The 27,306-nt window shown below is 42.4% G+C and overlaps 1 protein-coding gene across 1 annotated transcript in view; it reads left to right on the forward strand.

Annotated features, from left to right (window-relative positions):
- Positions 1-26,929, forward strand: part of TIPE3 (TNF alpha induced protein 8 like 3) — a 45,040-nt gene extending 18,111 nt beyond the window's left edge. Inside the window, exon 2 of the mRNA XM_086848408.1 lies at positions 23,938-26,929. Coding sequence (XP_086704534.1) covers positions 23,938-24,500 — 563 coding nt within the window. The 3' untranslated portion in view covers positions 24,501-26,929. The remainder of the gene's footprint in view (positions 1-23,937) is intronic.
- Positions 26,930-27,306: the final 377 nt, after the last annotated feature.

Consider the following 27,306-nt stretch of genomic DNA (forward strand, 5'->3'; position numbering starts at 1 on the left):
TGAAAATCACACTGTCAAGAGCCTGCAAGGGACTTAGCACTGAAGTAGAGAAATTTAAAATTAATTTACTGTCCCACTCATAGGTTAGTCTAGGTGGAAGTTCTCAAGCTGGAAATGATGTTATTTGGGTCTCTGTCTCACATCCTTTACCGTATCTTTCATGGTTGCTAAGAAACAGCAGCATTTCAGCAGAGTAATCATTCGTACTTCAGTCTAAATTGTGGTTAATTAGCTGATGTGTGAAGTGGGATCCCTACCAGGAGAAGAAAGAGATACCATTTATGTTTAAAACCAACACAACTGACAAGCTGAGGATTCGTTCTCAATCAAAATGTTCAAATGGTAAAAAGCTTTGAAAAGTTTACATTTCCTGGAGTGGTTTGTAATACATGGGTAGAATAAAGGAATCATGATTAGCTGTGTCCCAAAATCTGTCCTTTCACAGGCCTTAATGAAAATTCTCAGCTTGAGTGTGAAATCCGATGGGTACAAAACCAAAGATGATGTGATTGGATAAATTAAAACAAAAGGAATTTGTTTTCTGACATGGATAACATATACAGCAGGACAAGGTTTGCAGCTTAGGGGAAGGTGGGAAGTAAAAGATGGTACTGAGATTTTTTTAGAATTGAAGGTATAATTTTATGTGGAAATTATTTGTGACTAAAAATTTTTAGGACACAGAAAAATAGCTGATTATCCTTGTCTTCTGTATTTCTCATTTACCCAAACAAGGGCAAACATCGTGGTCTTGAGCAGAAATAAGTCTTGGCTGTGTCATTTGCCAAGGAATTTTCTAATTAGTGCCTTTGTTGCACATAGCTGTAGTCAGACAATCTTGTCATTTGATTTCCAAACAGGAGTGAAATTTTGTTATTTTGTTAGGAAAGAACAATGAACAAGTGCCTGATACTTGAAACTCAGGGGAGAGCTGTCATTCTCTTTCTAGCAAATTTGAGGTATCAGTGATACCATTTTATAACTAAGTCAAGTAAGACTATTTTAAATACCTCAGAAACTGATTGCTGTGAAAGCATTTTTTTTCTTTGTACAATTTTAGATAATACACAATTTTCTTAAGTGCTGCTTGGAGAGGAAAATTATATTTTGCTTCAGTGTCTTCCTATTTCTTTTCCAAATATGGATGTTATGGAGAGACATTTCTAAGTGCAATGAACTTCTCAGTTCTTACTGAGCAGAGACTCTGACAGACTATCTAGGTGCTGTTAGCATTAATAACCATCTCAATCTATGCTCTGTTAGACAGCCTTCATTTTAGTAGTTATTTTTAAGAGCCAAAATGCTCTGTGTGTTGGTTTGTTAAGCAGGATATACACTGCAAACAAAAAGATACTTGTGTTCATTATGTTTTGAGAGCTTTCAGATTACAAAAAATACCAAAAAATAGAAAATATGTTTTAGATATTTATATGTCTATTTTTGTGTGTGTTTCTATTTCCAGACTAGGATTCAGAAGTTATTACTCTGATTGTCTCTAAAGCTTCTGTTTTCTTTCCCCTTCCTGATGGTAAAAAGATTCATACATCTTGTAAGAAATCAACGTTTATTTCATTTTCCTACTGATTGGGATGTCAGAGGGCTTTTAGGATGCATTGTAAATTAATAGTTTGAGTGAGGCCACATTGGCTATGCCTCAGAGGAGAAGCTATGGTAATTTTTTGGAGCAGCCCAGTGCTATTTTGGATATGTGCTGAACAACCAGCTGTTGTCACTGGGGTAGAAAGAGGTTAAAGCAGGGGTGGATGCAGCCTGACCCGGGAGAGGAGGATACACTGTGCAGGCAGGAGTGTATAATGAAATGAATGAATTGAGCAGAACTGGGGGTGGAAGTGGGATAAAACTTCCTTTTCTCCCACTCCTTCATCTGTTGATCCCAGCTCAGACTGTGAAATTCATATGGGTAAAAAGATACACATGAGATACACTTCAATAAGGACCTAAAGAATGTATATTGCTAGGGGCTTGTGTTTGTCTTCAGCAATTTAAAGACCTCTTCAGGGATCCTTTTTCTGTCCTGTTGCCCTCAGATAATATGGTATTGAGAAAATCTTCAATTCTAACAGTGAAAGATTGTCTGTGGTGGACCACAGCTGGTAAGAGATTCACAGAAGCTTGCTGGTTGTGAGAATACAGTTTTTAGAAGCACAGGGGACATTCCACAGAAATCTGTTTAATGCCATTGTGTTTGAAGCACATAAGTAAGTACTTTAGTGTTTTTTTACTCTTTGAATGTCATTGTGAAAATGTAGTGAGATGTGTAACGCAATGGGATGGTGAGTTTTGTTGCTGATTCCCAAATCTAATGCATCGTTTGATTTTAAGGGATGTTAATTGAAGGACTGACAGCCCTACCTGGGCCTAGCAGAGTGGCTTTACATTTTTTTACTGGGACTAGTCTGTGAGTAAAAGTAGCCACAAGTTGGAGTAGCTCAACTTCAGCAAGGACAAACTCATCCACAGTCTTGTGAGGGCTCTTTGGCTGATGCCTCTCAGACCATCTCCCTTCTGGCTTGCTCCTCAGGACTGCATTCCCCTGGAGTCCCTGGTGTTCTGGCTGTGCAGTGTAAAAGAAAAGCACGGATATTCTGCACATGGTCAGGAATCCTGCCCAGGGCACATCACTCACTACCTGAATTCTGTCAGCAGAAGACATTCTCAGCAAGAACTGCTATTGTGGGGGTCTCCCACACAGAGATGGCTGCAGCATTGGTATAGGTGGTACTTCTGTGGCCAGAAAACTTGGGGTCCTGAAAGCAGCCCAAAGAAATCTTTATTGAAAACAGCAGGCAGGTCTGTAAGTGCCCATCCCGTAACGATGGGCAGCGTGGCAGGGCACTTCCCCTCTTGGGAAGGAGAGTGTGTCAAGCCCTGCTCTACCTGCAGGGTTGCTGCACATTGTTTCTGGGATCAGCTCTCGCAGAGGCTGGTGGAGATGCAGACATGTGACAAACGGATTTGGCTTCCCAAATCCTCTGGCTGAAGCCCCTGTATGGTATGGGCAGCAATAGCCACTGTTGCAGCATCTGAATTGTCACAGCAGAAAGGGAGGAGCTGGCAGGACCTACAGACCCTGGGCAAGGACTGCATTCCTGCATTCCCAGTGGCAGGCTCTGGCAGATCTCTGTGCTCCAGTGTTTCAGCTTTCAAAGGAAGCTTTTGGAAAAAAGCAATGGAACAGCCACTCAGTTTCCACTTGACAGAAAGCAGCAGTTCAGCCCCACTAACTGTAGATTCTTTTTAGAGAACAACCCTAGAAATGAATCAGTAAAAGGCACAGCAAAAATAGGCTGCTGTTTCAACTGGCAACTGTGGAATGCACTTGTGTTGGGCTATTTCTGTCTTCCTTGTAGAAGAATAATTTCCATCATTTTAAATCATTTTTCCAAGTTACACAAGCTGGTTTAATTTTCCAGCACTAATCAAGGAGTAACCTTTATTTAAATCTTGCAAACCATCATGGATGAGTAGATGAACCTGTAACAGAGCTAAATAAATATACACAAATGAATTTATCTACTCCAGAGCGCTAAAAAAAAGAAACAATTCTGATTAGATCTTCGAGTGGCAAACTTCCAGTCCCAGCAATAAAGGCAGGCCCTATGTACTCTGGAGCTGACATATTTCTTCAGCATAGAACAAAGTGAACTCTGCAGCAACGATGACTATAGCCAGCTATGGAAAGGAGTAAGCACTCCCAAGGAATAAGCACTCAGTAGTCTACTGCAGTGTTTTCAGTGTTCTATTTAATTCTGAAGATTATGTAACTATTTTTCAGTCCAGTGTGCTTTCAGTGAATTTAGGCTTATAAAGACTTGATGAGGTTTTCATAATTACATTTCTCTCTCTCTCTCGGAAAAGTTCATGGGCTGCTGGGGTCTGGGGATATCCTCTAGGTCTACGGTCTAGGACTCAGCCTAGATATAAAAATGTAACTTTTATTAATATGCTTCATCCAGGAAATAAACCTCTGGAGAATTGTGGAATTTTTTTCTCTATCAAGAGCTGGTACCAGTGCGATAGCACATGTGAGTAGTGGTGCATGACCTCCCTGTAAACATCTGAGCTTCATCCAATACAAGGAGGAAAGGGAATACTTTAAGGCTTAATGATTTTTTTTTTCCAGCTTTTTTTTAAATTAATTTGTTCTTTATTTCCCTGCTAATAAATTAGACATAGTGGACTTTGATCTGTCTCTTTGTATAACCTGAACTGCACAGACACAGCCATGGAAGTCAATGCTTTCAGCTCTGCACTCCTTCCTCAGGTTTTTTAACACAGTTGTTATCAAAGATTGAACATTACAAATATAAATAAGCTACCAGAAGTTATAAGCTTTGAAGCTTTGTATAACAACTGGCTCTAAATAAAAGCAAGGACTGAAGCAGCAGCAGCAGCACTTATATGGACAAGAAAGACACCTTTCATGTAGTGAGTACCTACAGAGACTCCTACTGCTCACCAGCACATGAAAGGAGACCAAAGACAGACGTGTGAGACTTCACTTGCATGAGGTTAATACATTGTCTCTTTGAATCGTGAAAAAACAGAAGCAAGAACACAGGACACTGGGAAGTTAAAAAAAAACAACAGCAACTCAGCCTGATTTAATTGGAAAGCATCACTTGGCTGGCTTCTTTAGTAATTATTGGAAGCCATCCCAACTCTTCATACATTTAGAAGTGATACAATTCAACTCGTAAATAATTTTTTAACACGCAACAGTGCTCCCAAAGTATGTGATTTAACCCTTCAATGCATATGAGAAATAGGGTTGTTCCTTTCATGCTTCATACCTTCAGAACATTTTATGACAATAATTTTTCTGTTGTGTATTTTAGAAGTAGGATATCACAATAAATGCATTTACTGTCCTATGAAGTGACAAAGGCTTTGGACAGTAGGTAACAATAACAACTGAAACAATAATAACGTGCTGAAACAATTAGTATTACCAGTCCTATGGTGTCACAGAGATGAAATTATCATTAGGGAGATCTACATAAGTGTATGCAAGATTAGATTTGATTAAAAGGCAGTCTTTGCACTGCAAAATCTAGTGGTGCTGTGTTGTCACGGAGAATGAAAAATCTCCTGAAAAAAAGATGTATATGTGTAACATATCTCTGCATAAATATATATATATATATACATATATACACACATTTGTTGGGGTTTTTTATTTGTTTTGATGGTTTTGTTTGGGATTTTTTTCAAGAACACCAAGTCTATATGACCAGGGTCAGTATGAGCTCTGTTAGTCTGATGAGAAGCACTGGGCTAAATTCCCTATTGCATGGGGGAACAATTCACTTTTTCAGTCAAAATTGGTGCAGCAAAGCTAACTCAAATGGCAGACTCAAGAAGAAAGGGCTGAAAGCCTGGGAGATTGACAGGAAATCACTAGGAATTTTGGAAAAAATACATGCACTTCCATCAGTATTTCAGCCAGCCAACATTTTCTGACAAAATAGCTTAAATTTTCAAGCTTACATGAATGCTACAGACAGCCCAAAACTTGTGATTTTCCCTGTTCTCAACTGCATAAGTAGATAAAGCTATAGGATTTGTCCAGTCTTAAGTCTCATTAGGTGCAGAGTGGTTATTTTTCTTCAGTCAACCTATGAAAAATAAATCTGGTGAGGGGAGTGCTCCCTCACTGGGTGTAGAACTGGGCCAGTTTGCCAGCACAGGTGGAACTGTACTGGTGTGCCCCAGAGGATTTAGCTTATTTTAAAGAAAAGCAAACTGCTTCAGAGGCTGATTCTGTGCCTTGGGACAGAGGATATAGGAAAGACCACAAATTATTTTTGATTCAGAGGTTATGTTTTTCTATGACTTCAGTGCAAATTTCAGCCATGCTCTGACTCATCTTTGGGATATTATTCAATATAGCTATTAAACATTAGATTGCATGAACAGGGTCACCTTAGAACTGGCAAAAATTTAGGACATATTTGGAAAGATATGAGGAAGGGGGGAAATCAATACCTTTAAATTCAATTTCCCAGTAAGGTCTGCTCATTTAACTCAGAACATACCCTATAAAATGGCAAAGCTATTTACATTAGTAAGTTTAAGCAGCGCTTGGCTGGGAAATCTCTGGCTGTTAAAGAAGCGTGTTTTCATTAGTTTCAACTGGCTTTGGGTTTAAAAAAAGTAACAAATAGTGCTGAGAATCAGCAAGGTGCCAAGGCTGGCAACAGGGAGTCCCCTGAGCCTGCAGCCATTCTAATCAGGGTACTGCTGAAAAGCACTGTTCTGAGAGCTGTTCTCTGGCAGAGGAGAATGAAATGTCTTTTCATTCACTCCTTCCCACTTCACTGGGTTAGTCAGGACTAAGTGAGGAGAAAAGGCTTCTTGAGGCAGCTGTTCAAAGGATAAGGATTTTGTATTTTTACATGGGGGTGGCTTTGCTGGTGTTACCAACCCCTCACAGTCTGTGATAGGACCCCAAAAGGGTTACCTTGTGCCACTTCATTTCTGCACATCTGGATTAGGGAAAGGAGACCCAGCAGCTTTACTCTCTGGAACTTGTTCATGAGTGCTGCAGTGGGACCTTGCAAAGTTCATGAGAGTGCTGCAATGGGACCTTGCAAACTCTGCAAGGTATCAGGGCAAACTTTCTTCATGGAATCTTTTAAAGGTCCCATGTGAACCTTTGAAGATGAAAATCTGGTTTCCTTGCACAACAAAGAAAGGGGAAGACTGCACAAGCAGGACTGGAAGAACAGAATGAGATTACAGTTGCCCATATTTAACCAAAATACATTAACTAGCCTACATGATAAAAATGACAGCCAAGAAATGACATAGAGCTAAGAGTCTCAGAGATCTTAAAAATCATTAGAGTTTGGTGGAATTGGCCTATAATAGTTCAAAACTCTGGGGTATTTAAAGCATCCACTGCATACATTTCTCCATTCCTATCTCTGAAGCTCTTTATTTTATTTACTGCTTTACTGACCTATGTCTGTGGTCTCTTCACTTCTGAAGCAAAGACAATGCCATTAAAAGTCGCTCCTAAATCTAGCCATTGACATAAATAATTTATATCCCCATATTCCAGATTATTTCTGTTATTTTGTGGTGAGAAAAGGAGGAATAAGGCAAGAGCAGATACAGTAAGAAGTTATCATAGTGCAAAATAAACATAACTAAAAGAACTCAGAAAGTAGTCCTTCTCTTCATTTGCTGATTCAGTCCCATGAGGAAGATGAGAGCCTGAGACTGTTAAAATTTACTGTTTAAATTCAGAACATTAATTCAGACTGGAGCCACTGTGCAGTGCAGGGTAATGCTCTGATGGCTGTGGGAAATGAGAACGATAACACCAAACACCGTGTACAAAAACACATCCTGAGAAAGGTGGTGAAATGCCCACAGAAATATACAATGGTTGATTGGGATACATCCCCTTTAAATAGTGAGTTCCCTCTAAAAGAATTAGGAAAGAGGACCTGGTGGAGCTGAAGTCAGTTTTGGATGAGAAATGGTTGGAGTCAAACCTAATTACATCATGGAAAAAGAAAGCTCTGTGTCATCATACATGACACCATAATTTTACCTGGCCAGTTTAGGCCATTATCAGTGATCTCAGTAGAGACTTTCTTTCATGAAATTCTGAATATAGCAAAATAATTCTTATCTATTCAAAAGGAATTACAATGGAGACCTAAATCTTGTTCATACGCAACCTTTGGGATCTCCAGCTATTTCAGAGGCAAATCCCCATACAGCAAATGCTCCTCCACAAGGCAGTAATTTCTTCACCTTCATGAAGAAAAAAAGGCAAGTATTTTCCTTAAACAGTTTGTTTTCCGTAGCTTATCTAAGCAGATAACTTTTTCTTACCACAGCATCTTGGCCGTATATGTCAATTTTTGTAAATTTCTCTTTGGAAAGAAAATGAAGGAGAAAAGCTCCCTCCAAGTGCATATAGTTTCATTGACTGTAAAATAAAAGAACTTTTATGGGTAAATGTAAAAAAAGAAAGCAATTAAATTATATTAGAAGAAGCCATTACAGGAATGCTCAAACTAAGACATCCAAGTGTACACTTTTAGAATATTGAAGTATGCTACATTCTTTTTATAGTGTTGGACCGGTTTTATTCTGGAATAAAGCAGATTGCTGTACAATTGTCAAGCACCTCTAGAATTTTACAAAGCATACCCATCAGATTGTTAAGGAGATTCATCAGGTTTCATTTTCCCAGTCTACAAAGCAGTATTGTTATTATAACCATCTTGATTAAGAAACTCAGAGCTGCCCTGAATAAATCGTGACATATCATCACATTTATAGACTTGTGTTCAGAGCATTAATGGTCTCTCTTAACCAAAAGTCTCTGGATTCAAATCTCTCTTCAGCTGCTGTCTTAGGATGGATCCTCTGTGTGAGTTCCAAGAAGAAAATGCATCAGCCAGCCACGAGCATCAACATGGGACCAGAACACACACAGTGACAGCTGACTTTCTTATTTTTACCCCTCTCTTTCCATTTGTCAGAAATCTTGCCAATCTCCAACATGCTGCTTGGATTTATAGGCTATCTCTCACTAGATAAGAGACAGACTTCTGCTATCTGGAGTTTTATTTCTTTGATAGAAGCTTTCCACAAGCAATTTTGGTGTATATTAAAGTCAAATAAGCGCCCACTGAAGCAACATTACGCTACCACCACTGGGCTGCACTTAGTGAGAGCTCACACAGTGGGGAGTGAGTCTGAGAGGCTCACTGGGGAGCCCATTTGCTGTAAGAAAATGCAGTTTTATCACAGACATATTTTTATTGGTTGTTAAGCAAGCCAAAAGGGTAAAGCTTCTGCATGAGCTTTCTCTGTAAGCATGAGGGTATTTGATATTTGGGCAGAAAATATTGCAGAGTGGTAAGTGGCGAAGCAGCTTCTGGCTTTCTGCTTAGAGAAAGGACAGACAGCTGACTGATGGGGAGGTGCTGCTCCTGGAACAAACCTTGAGAGACCTGTGGGCAGGGAGGGAGCAGCACTGCCAGAAGCTGAGGAATTGCAGATGAGCAGAGGCAGGCCTGAAGAGCTCCGTGCCAAGGGGATCTCAGCAACAGCATCAGGCCCAGGGAGGGAGAACAGATTGCTGCAAAAGAAACTATTTGAATAGACTTGGGTGGGGAAAAGGGGGAAAAAACTAAAAATGAAAAGCAGGCCAGCTCTCTTTGGCAGCCAACCCAGCTCACTAAGGTGAGGCCCACTGGGTTAAATTGCTGCTCAGTTATTTGCCAAGGGAAGCTTCAGCTATACTGAAGTGTAGGGCTTAGCAGCATGAGATTAGCATTGGTTAAAAGGAAATAAGAATAAACAAAAGGGCTCCTCTTCCAGACCTTTCCTGTTGAATATTTAATGTGCGATGTCTCTATGCAGAGGACTGCAAACATTCTCTCTTTTGGTTTAAAGCATCCTGGGAAACTTCATTAAATTAATAATGACTGTTAGTAAAAGTTAAACAATTATTTTAAAGTATAGTTCAGCTTGATGATGGAGTTTATTGAAGTGTTCCTGCCAGCAGTTTATTCCCTATGAGCAATACCTATATTCAGAGCACAAACACTGGATTATCACTCTCTAGGCTTTCTGGTGCAAACCCATAGGAGTCTCAAGATTATTTTGATTTGTGAAATAATAGTAATGAATAACACGTATACATTCCTTTTTAAGGCTCCTTTTAAAAGCATAGAAATGTCTCATTTGATCAAAGGCTCTCTGCTTCGTGCTCATTCTTTGTGTTCTTAGATGTGGCTGTCCCTGGTTATGCTATGGCAATGGCAGGAGCACCAGCAGGAGCTACAGACAGACCTCGTTGCAGGAAAATCTGAACCCTACAAAAGCAGGATCATGGGAATTTTATTTCCCTAGACAAGTGTGTGATAGGGGTTGTTAGAGCCCCTCACTGAAGGGAATTGGACCAGTTATGAGAACTGGGCTCCAAGCAATCTGGCCCATCCCTGCCTGACAAAGTCCTCTCTGGAGATTTCCCAATTTCTGCTGCAGTACGTGCCAGAACTGCTCAAACCCCTCTCCATGAAAGGAATTAATGCTTTTCTTCGTTGTATAAAAAGTTGAATGGGAAACATAAGATCAGACAAAACCCAGTTTTTTCCTACAAGACTGATGAGAGTGGAGCAAGAAGTGGATTTTGTCACATTTCTTCAGGCAGAAAGAGCCTTGAAGCCAGTGTCCTCAGGCAGGACTATGCAAGATTAGTTCTCTAGGAAGGAAGGATTTACCAAGTCCTACCAGGCAGCAAGAGGAAATAAGCAGTATTTTCCCTCAGGTTGCTGCTGGTCCATCTGAAAAAGTTCCACTTTCAGTGTGTTCAGGGTGCTCAGTCTTTGAAAGCCATGTCAATTCCAGAGAGATAACATGGATCTAAACTCACGTTTGGAAGCTTCCTAGGTCAGCCTTGAGAAGCTGCCTATGCTTAGAATGGCTCCAGAAGGAGAAGTGACAGGCCAGTGTCTCTGCTTCTCCAGCAGGTACCACAGACACCCTGAAAATTCATGCTGAAGATCAAGAAAGGGCTGCAATGACCCAAGTGCCTTCAGCAGTGTCAGCTGTTTGGGTGGGATGAGTTTGTGTTGATGAGCACAGCGTTCCCTCAGAGCCCTGGGACTGTCTGTTATTCCATTAGCAGAGCCAAAGGCAGCAGCTCTGCTGGCAGCTGGAGCAGCAAGATGATAACAGCGTGTGGGCTGTGCTGCACTTCTTTCTCTCAGTATCAGGCTGGGCCAGATTCAGTTCTCGTGGAGCCTCTCTCCAGAGACCGATGTTACTGCTGCATTCAGAGGTTACATTTTGCATCCCCAGCTGGATGCTCTCGGTACACGTGTAGGCATCATCACAAATCAGCTCTGTGCGTATGTACTCAGAGATTTCACAGAATTGAAACCATGAGGGATGGCACATTCTGTTTATCTGTGTGTGTTGTTAAGGCTTGTCCTGTCAGGCTTTTACAGAAAAGCATAATACAAAGGCAGAGATTTTTGGTTTTTTCCCAATGCACATTCTATCCTGACTCCTTGGAGCTGCAGTGTTATATAATGAGGATACATGTGCATACATATAAATATATATAAACCCCCACACAACACATTGCTGTTACTCACATGCCTCAGAATAATGAAACAGACCTTCTAAGAACTGTCTTGACCATTTCAGTACTTTTCCAGCATCTTTTCCATTTCTGCTTTCCTGAAATAAAGAGTTGTACTCTGAGTGAACTTGAGCACCATGGGTGGTTGCAGCCACTGCTGTTACAGCATTATTACAGACTGATGACAGGGAAAGCATCCCTGTTATCAGTATTCCCCTCCTGGCATGATGTGCTCTGCAGTATGTACACACACAACAAACAAGGTAAAAGTGCAAAACCAGATTATCTCCATTAGTGTTTATCCTCTGCAGGAGCTCTGACTGTCAGGTGTTATTTATGCTGCGTGGGTCAGTTACCTCGCTGTGAAGATACTGATACCTTGCTTAGCAGTTTAGTTTCAACCCATAACAAGGAAACCATCATCAGTAGTTGTGTTTGTCCTCCTTTTTTATTCTCAGTATAAATTCAGGATTTTTTCATTCATTAGTGTAAGACTCTAAGACACTGTAAGTTTTGGCAGATAGTATTAATGCAGGTTTTGAACCAAGGAAGAACAGAATTGACCTGCAATTCTACCTTCCCAGGTTTTCTGTCCTTCCAAAGGAAATAATCTTCCACTTGTACTGTAAGGCTCAGCTCACATTAGCCTAGATTAAGCTTTCCTCAGTGGTCATTCCTTATGGCAGGGTTGCAGAGGACAAGTATGGAGCAGGTGGTCTGGTTCATGTGAAATAGATAGATAGATAGATAGATAGATAGATAGATAGATAGACAGACAGATTAACCTCTGTCTTTTTTTTCCACGTGGATGGAATTCATCACATATTCATTCCTTGTGCTTTGTGCATCTTGATCAGATGCTTGACCTGACACTGTAGACAAACAGTGCAGAGCAGATCACCCAAAGGATACACTAAAGTCCAAATCAGACTTCATTTTAAAGGAAAACAAAGTTAGAGATCACATCTGAGGCATGAGGCAACGTGTTCCTACCAATAAATCCTCAATCAGATGCACAAAAACTTGTAAGAGATGGAGAGTGTGATGAATCCCAGCTGCATTGACCGGCTTTAATTTTTCCCTTGGTCAAGAGTTTTCCATTCAGAATCTGGAGAATCTGGGTTGGCGTTCTCCCCAGCAATTAATCCTTCTCTAGGGACAGGGGGAAGAAGGAAAAAAAAAAAAAAAAAAAGGAAAATAAAGTTACTCAAGGATTTTACACAGCCTAATGTTCTGCAACTGTAAAAATGTCTTTCCTTTTCTTTTGAATAACCAGGGAAACAGTAAAGCATTGTTCAAAACAATAAGTAAATGGAGACTTCTAGTTTTGTTGTCCTCTTTGGGGAACAACACTAAACAGCAAACTCTTCCTCTAAGTATTCACATCTTCTGTCTTTTCAGTTTCAGCTTTAATGTTGTTAACAAATACTTTTCTAGCACTTTCAGACAGAAAACGAGGCATTGGTTTCACCCTGCATCGAGGATATTGAGATGTTGAAGCCAGATTTTCTTGTAAAGGTATTCAGAGCTCCAGTGCTCATTTGTGGGCAGCTGTTTCAGTACAGCACAGGCTTAATCTCCTCTCTGTTGAAGAAGGGGAAAAAGACCTAAACTACAAGAAAAAGGAATTTACTTATTTGCCTGTCGGCAAGGAGAAGTCAATGACATTTAAAAATAAATTTTCTCTTTTAAACTTGTAACACCACTAGTTCATTTATAACTATCCCATTGAACTAACTCACTGTAGACAGATTCTACAATATCACTCCTGGTGGTTATAATCAAACAGCAAGCAAGGTATGTTTCAGCAAGGCCACAATGGGATTGTCTGATAGAAGTATGTAAGGAAATGGTTAAAAAAACCCACAAAAACTTCAAATGAGTTAAAAGAAGCCAGAGCATTATTCAGAAACTGATATTATCAGCAGCTCTTCCTCAGAAAGGAAGGGTACCCTTAGGTCTTTTATGAACTTGCACAAGCTGCATTTCCATCTGGTATTGTGCTGGGCTCATAAAGCTGCAGCACAATCAACAACTAATTGGGCTGGATGGAACAAAACTGCTTTGAGCAGCAGCAGAAACTTCCCTGCCACGTTGGAGCTCAGATCTGCACCTGAAACCTGCTGTAAGTGCAGCAGTTCAACACCTGGCTCCAAAATGCTGCTGCTCTCCCACCTGCAGTGGGACACAGCACTGGGGCACAGGGAGCAAGGGATGCTCTGGAGGCACGAGGAGGGTCACTGGCAGTGGGAGCATGAATGAATCCAGAGCATTTCCTTCACCCAAAAAGACTTCATAACTTGCAGCAACTCTTCCAGATCTTTTTAAGTCCTTTTTTGCCTCCTGCACATTCTTGGAATAGGAGCTAAAATTTTGGATGACAGTCAGTGATAAATGAGATGCCTTTACAAATCCAGGCCTTTGCATTCATGGAGGGAGTGAAAACTGTTATAAATACAGAGACAAGTGCACCCACATACCTTGTAAGTAATGATTCTGTGACATAGACAATATAACTAAAGGGAGGGTTCAGAAAACTATTCCTTTAGTAATAGACATACACATCTGCAGAGCCTCTTCTAGCAGCAGCTTTGGGTTGGGGTTCTGAGTGGGATTTTCTGTTTGGTTAAAGATTTTTGTTTGTTTTGTTGAGGGGGAGGGTTGGGGTTTGGGGTTTTTGTTGTGAGTTTTTCAGTCCATCATAGGATAAGCCTCACTTGAAGCTCCCTTATGCCCCTGCCAGGCTGTCATGTTGGAGCAGGTTTGACACCCTTTGTTTGCTCACATCACAGTGAGCAAACACATCACCCTTCCAGCTGTAAGATGGCCACAGCTGGGCCTCTCTGTGCACTGTCAAACAGCAGCTCCAAATGGGTTATAACCTGTAAGCCCTCATCTTCCAGAGCTGTGAGTGCTAATCAGCATCTTCAATTTCTATTTCTTTTTTTAAATTGATTCCCCCAAAACATACACTGAGAATAAAAATTAGACAATAAATAATCTCTGCGAAAGGTTAAGGAAACCTTCTTTCATTATTAGTTTTAAACATGTTGTGATCAGTCTACAGTGTCTGCTCCTGACTTAGGAAAGTGAACTGCTGTCAGACATTTCTCGCCATTATTGTCCTCTTCACCTTCCCCTCATTTGACTTTGTTCTCTGATATAAACAGAGTTTGGAAGCATGGCTGGAATTAAATGTGGAAATTAACAGCTCCTCTGGTGTTTTTATTTATGGACCAACAGTATGTTTTTCCAGCTGCACCTCATGTCTGGCATTGCTTTATTCCCTTTACTTCCATCACTTTCTTAATTCAAAACCAAGTGGTCAAGCAACCAAGTACCAAATTAAGAAAACAACAGCACACGGTGTCCATAAAGAAGTATCTCCCTGTTTTGCTGCCATTAACTCCTACCAGGCTCCAGCAGCCTGTCTGTCCCCTGCACTCCCTTTCCCTTGGCCTCTTCCCATTTCCACACAGCCTGGCAGGTGTCACCCAGCGCCGTGTCTGTGCACTCGCAGCGCTGCAAGAGAAGACACAGTGCTGCTGACAGGGGGTTTGCCTGTTTTTAAAACCCAAGACTACACAACCAGAGTGAATTACAGTTGTGTTTCTCACACCCCAAACAGCCTTGTCCCACAGAGGGGAGCAGGGATAGCCCTGCAGGGATGGAGCTGCTGCCCCATCCTCTCCCTCTGTACGTGGCAAAGCTCAGCTCACACAGCCACTAGGTCAGCAGCAGCTGGACACCTGCTGCAGCTGCATCCTGGTGTGGGTTCTTTCCAGTTTATTCACCTTGACCTGCTTTAGCAGAAATACTTCCCCCTTCCCATTTTCCTTCAGCCTCACGATATCCTACAGAGAAATTCCATCTCAGTTTCACAGCATCTTCAGACCAGCTACTCCTGGGGTCCCACTTGCTTGCTTTCTCATGGAATTTTGTACATCCCTAGAGCATAGACATGGTTATTTTTCATGCCATTCTTAATATATTAGAGTCAAAAATAGAATTATTCTATGTAAAAGGCAAGGACATTTTATCTCTGGAGAAAGAGCAGTGTAGTGCAACAGCAAGCAATTTGAAGGCACAAAAATAAACCCTCAAAATTTTCTTCCTGAGAGGATGAGAAATGGGTGGGGGAAAAAATAGAAACTGGTGAAGCAGTACCCAGTAGCCTGTTTCATAGCTGCACTTTAACTATTTAAAGCACACACATTGCACGGAGGCCTTGTTTAATATTTACGGCTGATATTGATGGGCCTTGCTTTACTAACAGCATATTATTTTGTTCCTACTGGGAACAACCAGCTCCTGCATGCTAAAGAGACTTCTTTGGAAGGAATAGAAAGCATTTGAGCTGCAGAAGCAGGGGGAAATCTGACCCTCCCGTTAACCAGGAGTGCTGCCTGTGGTAACTGCCAAGCACCAAGCCCACAAAAGCACAGATGCCTCCACAGCCTTCCTCTCTCCCTCACCCTGCCAGAGGAGAGGATAAAAGAATGCATGAACACCATACACATCCTGATCACGAATTCAAGTCATTCATGGAACTGGACTGAAAGCCCCCAAGACCTGTGTAAGTGTCACAAGGTTCAAAGGGCTTTTCAAGTTTTTGTTCAGAACAAATCTACCAGTTTGGAACCACTGCAAGCAAGTTCTACAGATCATTGACAAAGAGAAGCTGCTACAACAATTGCATCTGGATAAAACAGGACAGCTGCAGGATCTTCAAAGATTTCTCATGGCTTTTAAGTCTCTGTGACAAACAATACTTTGGCAAGACAATCCTTTCTTTCCTGGATAATTGTTACTTTAGTGTGGAAGAACATGATGGTTGAATCCTTTCAAAGAAGCCTACAAGCCTTCATTCCTTAACAAGATAATTTTTTATCATTCATTATATGCCTGATATTCCCCAAGAGCCTCTGTCCCTTCTAAGCAATAAACAATCCCCTAGCACGTATCAAAGAGCTCATTACAATCCTGTTGTGAAAATTACATGGCCAGACATTAAAACAAGCATAATTTTCCTATAGAGATAATAGTTATTTGACTAATTGGGTATTTTTGCCACACAGTCCCCATGATAGCTTCTTTTTTCCCTGCTATGTCTTCTAGAAAGGACAGTGTATTAAATGTGGTAATTGTGGAAAAGGCAAAGGATGTGAAACACAAAATGTTTCAGAGACTGAAGTTAAATTCTTCAATCGTTCCTGCCCAAGATTTTCTGTAGAGCTTATATTGGAGAAAGAAACTTGACAGACAATTTGAAGGCAAAATACTCCTTGCCAATTAAAGATGTCCCCAAGTGCCACCAAGGGATGGGCTGTTGGGGTTGGTGAGCTATCCATGCTTAAATAAGATCTGGTTGTAGTGTTTTGGGGATGCCACCATGCCTCTTTGGTCAAAAGAGTCTTTTAGAGTAAAACTAGCTTTCAAAAAATCCCCACATTAATATAGTCATAAAGACCTGCCTCAAAATACAAGAACAGGGTCAATAGGTCATTGCAAGGGGTAATGACCAATCTTCCCTTATCAAAATTCTGCTGTCAGTGGGGAACCTTTTTGTCTGGCAGTGTCAGGCAGAGCTAAACAAGCTTTTTCTGGGATAGGGGTGTTCGCTCTTTTCAGTGTGTTTTGCCATGAACATAAACTGACATCAAAAGACTTTAAACCTGTTTATAAAATACAGTGGTCAGTTTATCAAAACCTCTTTTAGTTGTACAGTAAAGCTTAGAAACCCAAACACCCCAGTATTTTGCTGTCATTCCTGGCAGACAGACTTTAACTCCTGAGCAGTTCACTGAAGAGCAAAGCCTTGCTCACACTCTGGGTGTAGCTCAGGGGGCTGGGCGAGCTCTGCATCGCCTTCACTCACTTCCAGGAGCTAACCAGATGTGTTTGCTGCCTCAGCACAGCTTCCCCCATGCCACAAAATACAAGGTGAAAAGTTGAAAATGAACTCTTGAAACACCCTGCAAAGATGCTATTCACTGAGCTGCAGCCTCTTCAGGCTTTGGTTCTGATTTATGTTATCAGGTTAATAAAATCAAAAGCTTTAGTGGCCACTTTCAGAGAGGTGTCTGCTGCTTGCATGTGCCCAGCTGGTCCCTGGCAGGCTGGACCAGGTCCTGACCAAAGCAGCTGCTGCCTGGTGCAGCCCTTTGGTCTGTGGGACACAGTGGCAGAGATGATCCTCACTGAGCCCTTTGGCAGGGAGTGGTTTCCTCTCCCACAAGCTGGATGAAGTTTGCAGGATATGACCAAGCGTAATGTCTCATTTGTAATGTCAAATAGCAGCCATACAAAATCCCAGCATGGTGTCAGCTGTGCCATATATTCAAGGGAGTGCCTGGGAGGGTTTCCACCCTGTGAGCCAGGCTCAGCTCCAGGACAGTGCTGTCATCCACACAGCCCTTGCCACTACTGCTTTCAGACCCAGGAGAGGAGCAGTGGTGCAGTTCAGTTCCCAGCCAGCTACCAGGGGCAGCAGGAGCAAAACTCAGCCAGACACTTTTTGGCACCTCCATCAGAGCTGATGGAAACTGCAGCTGAGCTCCTCTCCCCTGGACAGGCTCCTGGAGGCATTACCCAGAGGACAGCATTCTACCTGCTCACACTGCAGGGCCCCTCTTCACAGAAGGGCCCCCCAGCCTTCCACCACCTCCTCCAGGTATTGAAAGGCAACTCCAGTGTTTAGCAACAATACAGTACTAGAAAAATGAATGCCAGATACAAATCAGCAGCAGAAATAAGACTATCCATTGGAACTCCAGTCCCCAGGTTCCCAGACAGAGCTTTTTTCGTGGCACAGTTGATGCTCATCTAAAGCACTGAAAGGAAAAATGGTCTTTTTTTCCATTCAGTCATATTTCCTCTGCACAGGGCTGGTGCTGCCTTTTCCAGCACGTCCAAGTTCTGCTTTCAGACACTTGGGTACTGGTACATTCTCTCAGGATCATATAATTATCAGTCTGTAATCTCCTGTTCCACTGCGGATATGAGCAACCCTTTTATGCTCACAGTAACAATTTAGAAGTGTTAAAGTTTGAGCACTGGGCCCCTGGTGCTTACATGTGTTTAAATTGGCCCTCCCTGAAAGCTGATGTATTCCATCTGCTCTATTGGATTTCTTGGCTTAAAGTTACTGGAAACACTGAATGTTTCTTCTGCAGTGATCCTGTAGCTGTCCAAGAGTAACACACACACTCAGAGCTCGTGCCTGGGCTGCTCAGGACTAAAACACTGCAAGACAAGTGGCTTTAGTGGACTTTTTTTCCTGTCTGCTTTTAAAGCTACTTTGAAATCCTAAATCCTGCAGTTCACATTTCTAGTCAATTCTATAACATGTAAGTGATATTTTATGGATAAATAAAACATACACATTTGCAGCTCATTTCCTGTAACATTTTGCCTGTATGATGGAAATGAAGCAACTAGATTTTCTGTATTTCTGTCAAGAAAAGGAGCCATTACAGGCAAATCTTTAGGTTATAAAGAAACAAGCTGCCACACTAAATTATCCACACCAGCAGTAACTCTGGATTAACCATTCAGATATTGCCTGCAAGAGCTTTACAATCCAACTGCCTCATTGCCATTCCCAGACTCTCCAGGCTCAGGGGCAGGTATATCACTAAGTTAAACTACACAGATGCATTCAAACTGGGTCACACAAGTCATTAAAACAGCACAGCAGCACAATTTCTACAATGATTTTCATACCCCAGCTATCTCACACTGTAGCAGACTCAGAGAGTGTGCCTGGCCCTTGGCTTGGTCCATCTCCCACAACTGTGAGCAGCTGGAGGAATGCCCACGTTTCCAGCAGCATTGCTGACTCCTTAAAGCCTGTCTTTTGCTGCAGAAGCTGTGCTGCATTTTAAAAGTGAAGATTCAGGAGTATTAAAAATATTTCACCCTCTTCATCATTACTTTCTTACGCATTTCCATCTTGTTAAGACTCAGCCCTTTGCTTACTTCCAGTGCAGCTGGGGCACAGATGCAGGGAACCTTTTCTGGTTCCCATCAGCTCCCATTTCTGCCAAGCTGCAAGAGCCCTCTTCAGACCTGCAGCTTCTGCATGATCTTAGCTCAGACCTTTAATTTAAAACAGCTCAACTCACCTCTCCAGGATGCTCTCAAGCCTATTCAGTAGCTCCACTATGTGCATTTCTTGGCTGGCAAACACAACCAGCCCGACTGCTGGGAGCTGGGTTACACTCAGTGTAGTGGCAAATCAGGCAAAGGCTCCACGTGTGTCTCACTTTGGGGCAGGTGGAGCCAGTGGCTGAGGTAAATGATTGTCCAGGACAAGCTGCAGCAGGCACTGGGGTGACAGCTCCCAGTGTCAGGTGAAATTCCAGCCAGCCTGCTGATACAATTAAAATGCACTGGACAACCTCCTTCAGATCAACCCCTCCTCTCCCCATTTTTGTGGTGAAGCCATGCTCCCTCAGAGTTCACTTCAACTCAACTTTCAGTCGTTAGCCAGAGGAGAAAATATCCTGGCTGCAAAATGGTGCTATGGCTTTGACCAAGTGGCTAACTGGGAGGGAAATGGATTCATTGCTCAGGAGGCTGGTTTCCATATCCTCATGATTGCTTCCAGCAAACGTTGACCATTCTCCCTCCTCACCGTAGTGGGAGCATCTTCTGGTTGACTGGATTTGCCATGTGTTTTGTACAGAGCGGCTGAATGTGGATTTACATAAAAATAGTATTGCTGAGCATTTAGTTCTGACCATTTTGTACTTGGTACAGCCATCTGCAATCAAAATATTTGGAGAATATTACAGATGTTGTTGAATTTTAGTCTCAAAAACCCCTAAAATATAAAACTCTTACATCCGCTCGCTAGAGTTGCCAAACTTTTTCTGCACTTCTGTTATTAAGCAAGTCTGTTATTAAGCAATCGTGTTATTAAGTTTAGCGGATGTGAGACATCTTTGTCATGTTCAGCACCACGTGCCAGGAGCTGGGTGCTCACTGGTGGTGACAGGAGCTGTGTCCTGCCCTGACCATGGGACTCCCTGGGCACAGGGAGCCTCTCCCCATCCTCCTGCCCTGGGCACTCGCCACTCCTCCGTGGGCACCGCAGCGGGGGAGACAGGGCTGGAGAGCTGCTCTTCCAGAGGGATGGAGATTGCTGTGGGATCAATCCCATCACAAGGAGCTTTTTAAACAGCTTTTATCATACACGGCTCTCTAGATGACAGAGAAAAGGTGAGAGCAGATCTGAAGCAGAACTGGCCCTTTAGTAAAAACTAAGATGGCAGATTTTCTATAATGGAAGCTAACCACCACCCAACAAAGCAGGATGCTTAGAGGATGGTTTTTCACTTTTAGCCTTGGTGAAATGTTCCTGAAAGCTAATAGCATCTAAAATGTCGTTGCTGATTTGTTTTGCTGTATGAAAGAAAGCAGAAAATAGAATTGCTGTATGTAGGAGGTGAAGATGTATTTTGTGTAGTGAGCAATGTGCTGCAGTAAGAAAAGGCTGCCACGGTAAACACCCTGTCCCCACGAAAGCCTGAATGTAATCATGTGGCTAACCACTTGTGATCTTTGAAAGGCAAGGCGTCACCTGGGTGTCTGAGCACAGTGTGATTTTGGAGGCAGGAATCCAAACAATTGGTCCAAACAGCTTCTCTCACTCTCCAGCACACGCTGCTGCAAGGCTGTGCACACCCTGGATCAAAGCAGAGCCGAGCCCAGCGCTTTGTGAGCAGCCCCCACGCCGCTGTCTATCCAGGGCACAAGTGGGCTGATGGCTGCTGTCTGCCTCCTTCCCATCCCACACACATTGTCTGGGTCCAGCAGCAGGAGCTCGGCAGTGGGGCCGTGGCCCAGGCTCTGCAGAGCCCGTCCCAGGGCCCAGGCAAGCAGCTTGCTGGGCAGGTGGAACACTGCCCTTCACCTCCTCCTGAGCTTGGCAGCACTTTCCTGACACGGTGGAGGGACCCTGGCAGCAGCTGCAGCTTCTGTCTTTAACAGACACCACAGTGCACAACAATCTGTGTCCACCAGGCTCTGCCCCTGCCACTGGAACCTCTTCTGCCTGGTACTGCTGACTGGGATAAAGCACATGGTGGTGAAACTAATTACCAAACTAATTACCAGCTCCTACAGATTGTGCAGATCAGAGAGCAGCACAGGCCATGGAGGGAGTTGGGAAAGGGGCGAGCACAAGGGGTTTGTGTCTGCCTGCTTCCTGAGGCTGGCATGGCTGGGGGCCACAGATGCCATGGAGGGATGGGCTGGAGAGGCAGGAGCACAAAGTGGGCAGGGAGCCACAGCAGCAATGCAATAACACATTTCTTTATTTTACTTTTTGAAAGATGAGGAGGGGCTCAGTCTCAAGCTGTTAAATAGTAGATCCCACACTTGGGACTCGCCATGGAAAAGCATTCCAGCCTTAACATTGAGTTAAACTTGGCCTGATGGTTTCCTGCTGTGCTGCCCCTTTCACAGCCTGCACCTTTCACTGGGAGCTCTGGTATCATTGCCTGAGCTACCAGCCCAGGGGTGTCCCGGGAAAGAGACACACATTCAAATGTCACACTCTCAGTTTTGTGGATGAGAGACAGGACTTTGGACACATGAACATGTATCACACTTTTTTTTCTGTGCCAGACAACCCTCCCTCCTGAAAGTTCATTAGAAGCTTTTATGTGCTAATTTAGCATCCAGCTTTGTCTCAGGGATCACATAGGTGGGAGGGCAGCTGCATGTGTCTGTATTTGAGGTGCTGGTGGCTCTGCTGGTCCCAGACCCGCCCAGGGTGTGTGGTGGGAATGGGATGTTTCTCTCACCCCAGCTGCCAGATTTGCTTTGAGCCACTGAATTGCAGCAGCTCTGTCCCTGCAGCAGAGCCAGGCACAACAGGATTCAGCTGGGCTCTCACCTGGGCAAAGGGACACGAGGCTGAAGTGTCCTGAACTTCAGTAAAATTAATATTCTAAAAATCTACAAGCAATTATTTTCAGTTTTTGATCGAACAGGGTACTGATCAACTACATCCACTTGATTAATAGCAAGCACTTACTACAGAAACAGACACTAACAATCTACCATTTCAGTGTGTCAAATGCACATAATTACTCATCACAGATACTATTTATATACCCACGTACTGCTAAGTGAAAGAATGCTTTCATCCTGGTTTTATCATTTCTAGATTAAATCACAGTTTTCCTATTTCCTCCAGACAGCAGCTCAGCCCCACAATTTTCTCTCCAAATGACAGGCAATTCTTTTAAGCACATTGAATTATTTTTTCCAGGTGGTGGTTCAGTTGAAATTAAATGGCACTCTTTAACATTGCTCAGCAGTACAGCTGTGGCACATAAAGATGAACTTTCATATTCCAGCAATAAAGAACTTTCATATTCCAGCCAACTTGAAAATCAGAATTAAAAAGAGGACTTTAAATTCAGTGTTACTTACTCCAAGTGAGCACTGGCAGCCAGCACCCCTTTTTCCTGGCGTGAGGGTGCAAGGAGCACAGGGGAAGTGACAACACTCGTGTGCTGAAGGCTGAAAAGGGCCTTGGAGCTTACCCCACCAGCTTAAAGACTCACTCAGACTCCACAAATAAGTTCTGGAAGATTTGATTTTTATTGTCATTTTTAATCACTTAGTGGTTTGATTTCCCAGCTGGTGAAGGACGTGGTTCCCTCCATCCCCCTGGGAGCAGCCAAGGCTCTGGTGTCAGTGAGCAGAGCGAGGTCCCAGCTGGCAGGGACACACGGACACCTCCTTTGCAGGGGGACAGACTGAGGGGAGATGTGAGGGAAAGGCAAGGAAGGTGTCTGAGAACAAAGAGCCCACTCTGCCATCGCTCAGAGCTCGCTGGCTGTCCTCCCTAGGTGCACACCCTCATCACCACCTGGCTACAGTGATAAAGTGCCCTTTGATCCAACAGAGGCTTTGCTCCCCCGGTATTAACCTGGATATTATTTCATATCCATATTTCCTTTGCTTTGTCCACAGAGGGTCAGTTAGCAGCAAACATTAATGTAAAAGAACAGAGGAAGGTCAAATTAATCTTGACCAAGAATCGCAGAAGCTCATGAGATAAAGCCCAGCAATAGCCATGTGTTCGGGTGCTCTGCTGAGTGAAATGTGCAGATAAGAGTAAAAGATAAAAAACCCAAAATATTGGTTTGATAAATGTAGAGCAAATAGCTCAGATATTTTTGTCTGGCAGGAACCGCATGCACTGAAGCACCAACACTGTATATAAATTGTATTCTATAATTTTGCAAATTGATAACAAAAGGGGAAGGCATTGATACTACAGATTAAGGCAAAATAAATCCATGCTTGTGAATCTGTTTAGCCTAACCATGGAACAGCAGTGCCTCCCAATGACCAGAGTGTAACTCTGAAGGTTCTTATATTGCTTGTCACTATACCTTTTTGCTTGTCTCTGATACTTCACATATTATTTCAACCACAACATCTCAGCAGATCTCTCTGCCAAGAAAGCTTTCATATTGAACTACAAAATTAAAAGACTATCACAGAATCAGCATATATATTCCCTGCCAGAATATTCTGTTCTTTATTTGCAAGCAAAAGCCCTCAGTGGCAGCAGGACCAGAAACATGGATGTGTGGAACCCCAAGGGTACCTGGCAGTCGCGTGATGGGAGTGTTCCTGCACTTGTGACTGCTCTGGTCAGTGACACGTGCAAGGTCTCAGTTAAGCATGCAGGTACAACTTTTCTTAACTGATTGCAAAAATAATTCACCAAATTAACATCTCCCCTTTTTTCTATCCCAAACCAGGTCCCGATTATTTCAGCTCCAAGAATCTTGCACTGCAAGCCCAGAAAAAGATCCTGAGTAAAATGGCAACCAAAACCATGGCTAACATGCTAATTGATGACACAAGCAGTGAAATCTTCGACGAGCTCTACAAAGTAACAAAGGAACACACCAGAAACAAAAAGGAAGCCCATAAAATCATGAAAGACCTGATCAAAGTGGCAATAAAAATCGGCATCCTCTATCGAAATAATCAGTTCAACCAGGAAGAGCTGGAGATCGTAGACAAGTTCAGGAAGAAGCTGAACCAAACTGCCATGACAATCGTCAGCTTCTACGAGGTGGAGTACACTTTTGACAGGAATGTGCTCGCAGAACTGCTGAATGAGTGCAAAGACCTCGTGCACGAACTCGTAGGGCGACACCTGACAGCGCGGTCCCACGGGCGCATCAACCACGTCTTCAACCACTTTGCAGATGTGGAGTTTCTGTCTGCCCTGTACAGCCTGGATGGGGATTGTCGGCCATACCTCAAAAAGATCTGCAACGGCATCAACAAACTACTTGATGAGAAGGTTCTTTGAAAGTGTGCTCAAAGGCAAGAAACCGACCAAAATCCTCTCTCTAGAACTGGCCACCCTTCATAAGCCATGGTAGGCAAGCAAGCTTCCTTCCCATCAGTCTTACTACAGTCCCCAGCAGGGCCCAGAAGGTGCTCACCAGGCCCATGATGAAGTGGAAAACTTAAATCAGAAAGCTACCGATTTCAATGTTTGTTCAGATAATTCAGTCTTTTTCAAGGAGCACAGTGAACAAGGCTGTGCTGATATATATTGTTCAGACACAGATTGCTATTCACCGTGATCGTGCTAGCTTTGTGTTCAAGGCTGAACATGTGAACAGAAAGTAAACTCAGATGCATGGCTACGTAAAGATAGACAGATGAAGGCAAGAGCAATGCATGGAATTTACCCCCAAGGCCCTTGGTGCATATATTTTTATTATTTCCATGCTAACTGAAAAAGCTTTCACAGAAAGTAGGGCTGTAATGGATTAAGTTCACTCCTTTCAAAAGGATCAGGAATCAATATGAGAAAACATCTCTGATTTTACATGGTGTATAAATCTATTAAGAGAGTAACAAATCATACAAACTGAAGGGGGAGAAAATCTAAATAGCTGCTCTATGAAGCAACAGTACCATCAGTTTAGTTTTATACCTGCTAACAACAAATTTAATTTGAAAAGCAGCTCAGTGGTTCAAGCTCAAAGGTAGATAAAGTAGTACAGCAGTTCCCCCGCTCTCAGGACGTGTGTGTTGGGTAACATCAGGTGAGTTCAGACTGAAGGCTGTGCTGCTCTTACTGTTCTGCCTGACAGAACAAAACACTCTGTGAAGATTTTGAAATTACCCTTGTGAGGAGCAGCACACCTGAGACACCAACATTTACATCCCTGATCCTCAAAATACTCAGCCTAGATAATACTCTTGGTTTAATGTACCCATGACATTTGTGCCTACAGTAAATCAGAGGTGGGATACAAAGGAACCCCATCCACTATTTGTGCAGTGCCTCCGAGTGTAGCATATCCACAGTAGTCAAAAGAGAACAGCCTTACTGACTCTGGTGAGTTTCTGGAGTGAGTTTTTGCTCAGAATGTTTTCAGTGAATTTTCCAGGGTTTTTTGAAACAAAATATAGTGATGTCTTCAAATGAAAACATTCTGCCAAGGAGTGGGTTTTGTACAGTCTTGGCTGGACACAGGGAGTGTGGGAGCAGAGTGGATTCTCTGCCTGCCACTTGCAGAACCTGGGTAGGTACAGACTGACCCAGAGTGAAAAACACATGTTCAGAAATCTCTCTTCTTGTCCTCTCCATCTTATCCTCCAGAGTCATCTCTATCTCCTGACACTGCAGTATCAGGAGCCCTCTCCTTTCAGCTGACACAGAGAGCAGACAGTGCCATCATCTGGGGGTAATACCTTCCATATCATGTGTGCTATAATAGAGAGATGCATGTATCTGAAAGCTGACAAAGACAAGAAAATATATTTGAAAGCCATTCCTCTCTAAGGGAAGCTTACATGTTGATCATTCATTACTTTAGGAAAAGGAAAAAAAATGTTTCTCATTTAAATAAATTCTTGAATACTAGAGTATTAAGAGAAAACTGTTCAAAAATTATTATCCTTCTGTCTTTCCTCACCCAAGAATAACTATATTTTATCTCTTGCAACAGTTTTTACTGTCATACCTTTATACAGGTGAGAATACATACCCAGGTCATGTATTCACTTGGGTTGTCCTAGGTGAATTTTTACCTGTTCCCAGGAGAACTCATTTGAAGCACAGTAAAAATGAGACATTGGCAGAACAGTTTTTAATGGTGTAAATTTCTCCTACATATTTTCTTTAGCCATTAAAAGTAGATTTAGTCAAAATGAAAATGGAAAACTCCTTTGCAACACAGAAATGAGACAGCAACATTTGGGGTTGCAAGCAGCCAGTTGCAGAGCCATATTTACCTGCATCATTACCTGCATTTCTTCCAGGCATGTACTTGTCAACTGATGCTTTTGAACAGTATTTCTTGTATCCAACGCTCCTGTCCCAGTGCACATGTCAGATTTTGTGTGTATCATTTGTGGCAAACAAATTTAAGTTCTTCTTTTAAAGCCAGAAAAAATTATTCAACATTCAAGATGTCTAAAGGAAAGGGATATTCTGTATTTGTGACTTTTTGTGTGTTTCAAGTATCAATATTCAGATTCTGGTATTTTAAACACACCAGCTGAACATCTGTTGTTTTATTTAAAAATAATCTGAGTAGCCTTAAGGAAAGATATGTTTTCAAGTACTTCTCATACTTGCATATCCTGTATATTCATTGTTTACTTTTGTACTTGTAGCTTGGTATGTAAAAACATTGCTAAAATATGGGCAATGTTCAGGTCACCTTAAATATATTATGTATTATCACATTTGTGGATTAAAAATGTGTGATTACTGCCCTTTTTGTTTCCTTTAGATTTATTTATCCTACCACCTCCATTGTATCACAAGCACATGTCAGCAGCAAAAGGGCAGATACCACAAGCCAAAATCTCACTCTTCCAAGGACTTTCTTGCACATTTCCCATGATGAATTCAGCCCAGTTTAGCTTGATGTGATTTAAGGTAGATGGAAGACACATTCCTGACAGATTTCACAGGACTGTCCTAAACATGGAGATGCTGGAACCTACCAGAACATTTTAACAAGCAAGCATTTATTCTCCTGTCCTTATTCCCAGAAAAGGCAAACTTTTGGCTGAAAGAGCTCAGGATTTGCAAACAACTCACATGGCAATTATACTGAAAGCAATGAAATACTGGCACAAAGAGAAAA

Source organism: Cyanistes caeruleus, chromosome 13 (assembly GCF_971803275.1).
Source record: "Cyanistes caeruleus chromosome 13, bCyaCae1.hap1.1, whole genome shotgun sequence".
NCBI lineage: Eukaryota > Metazoa > Chordata > Aves > Passeriformes > Paridae > Cyanistes > Cyanistes caeruleus.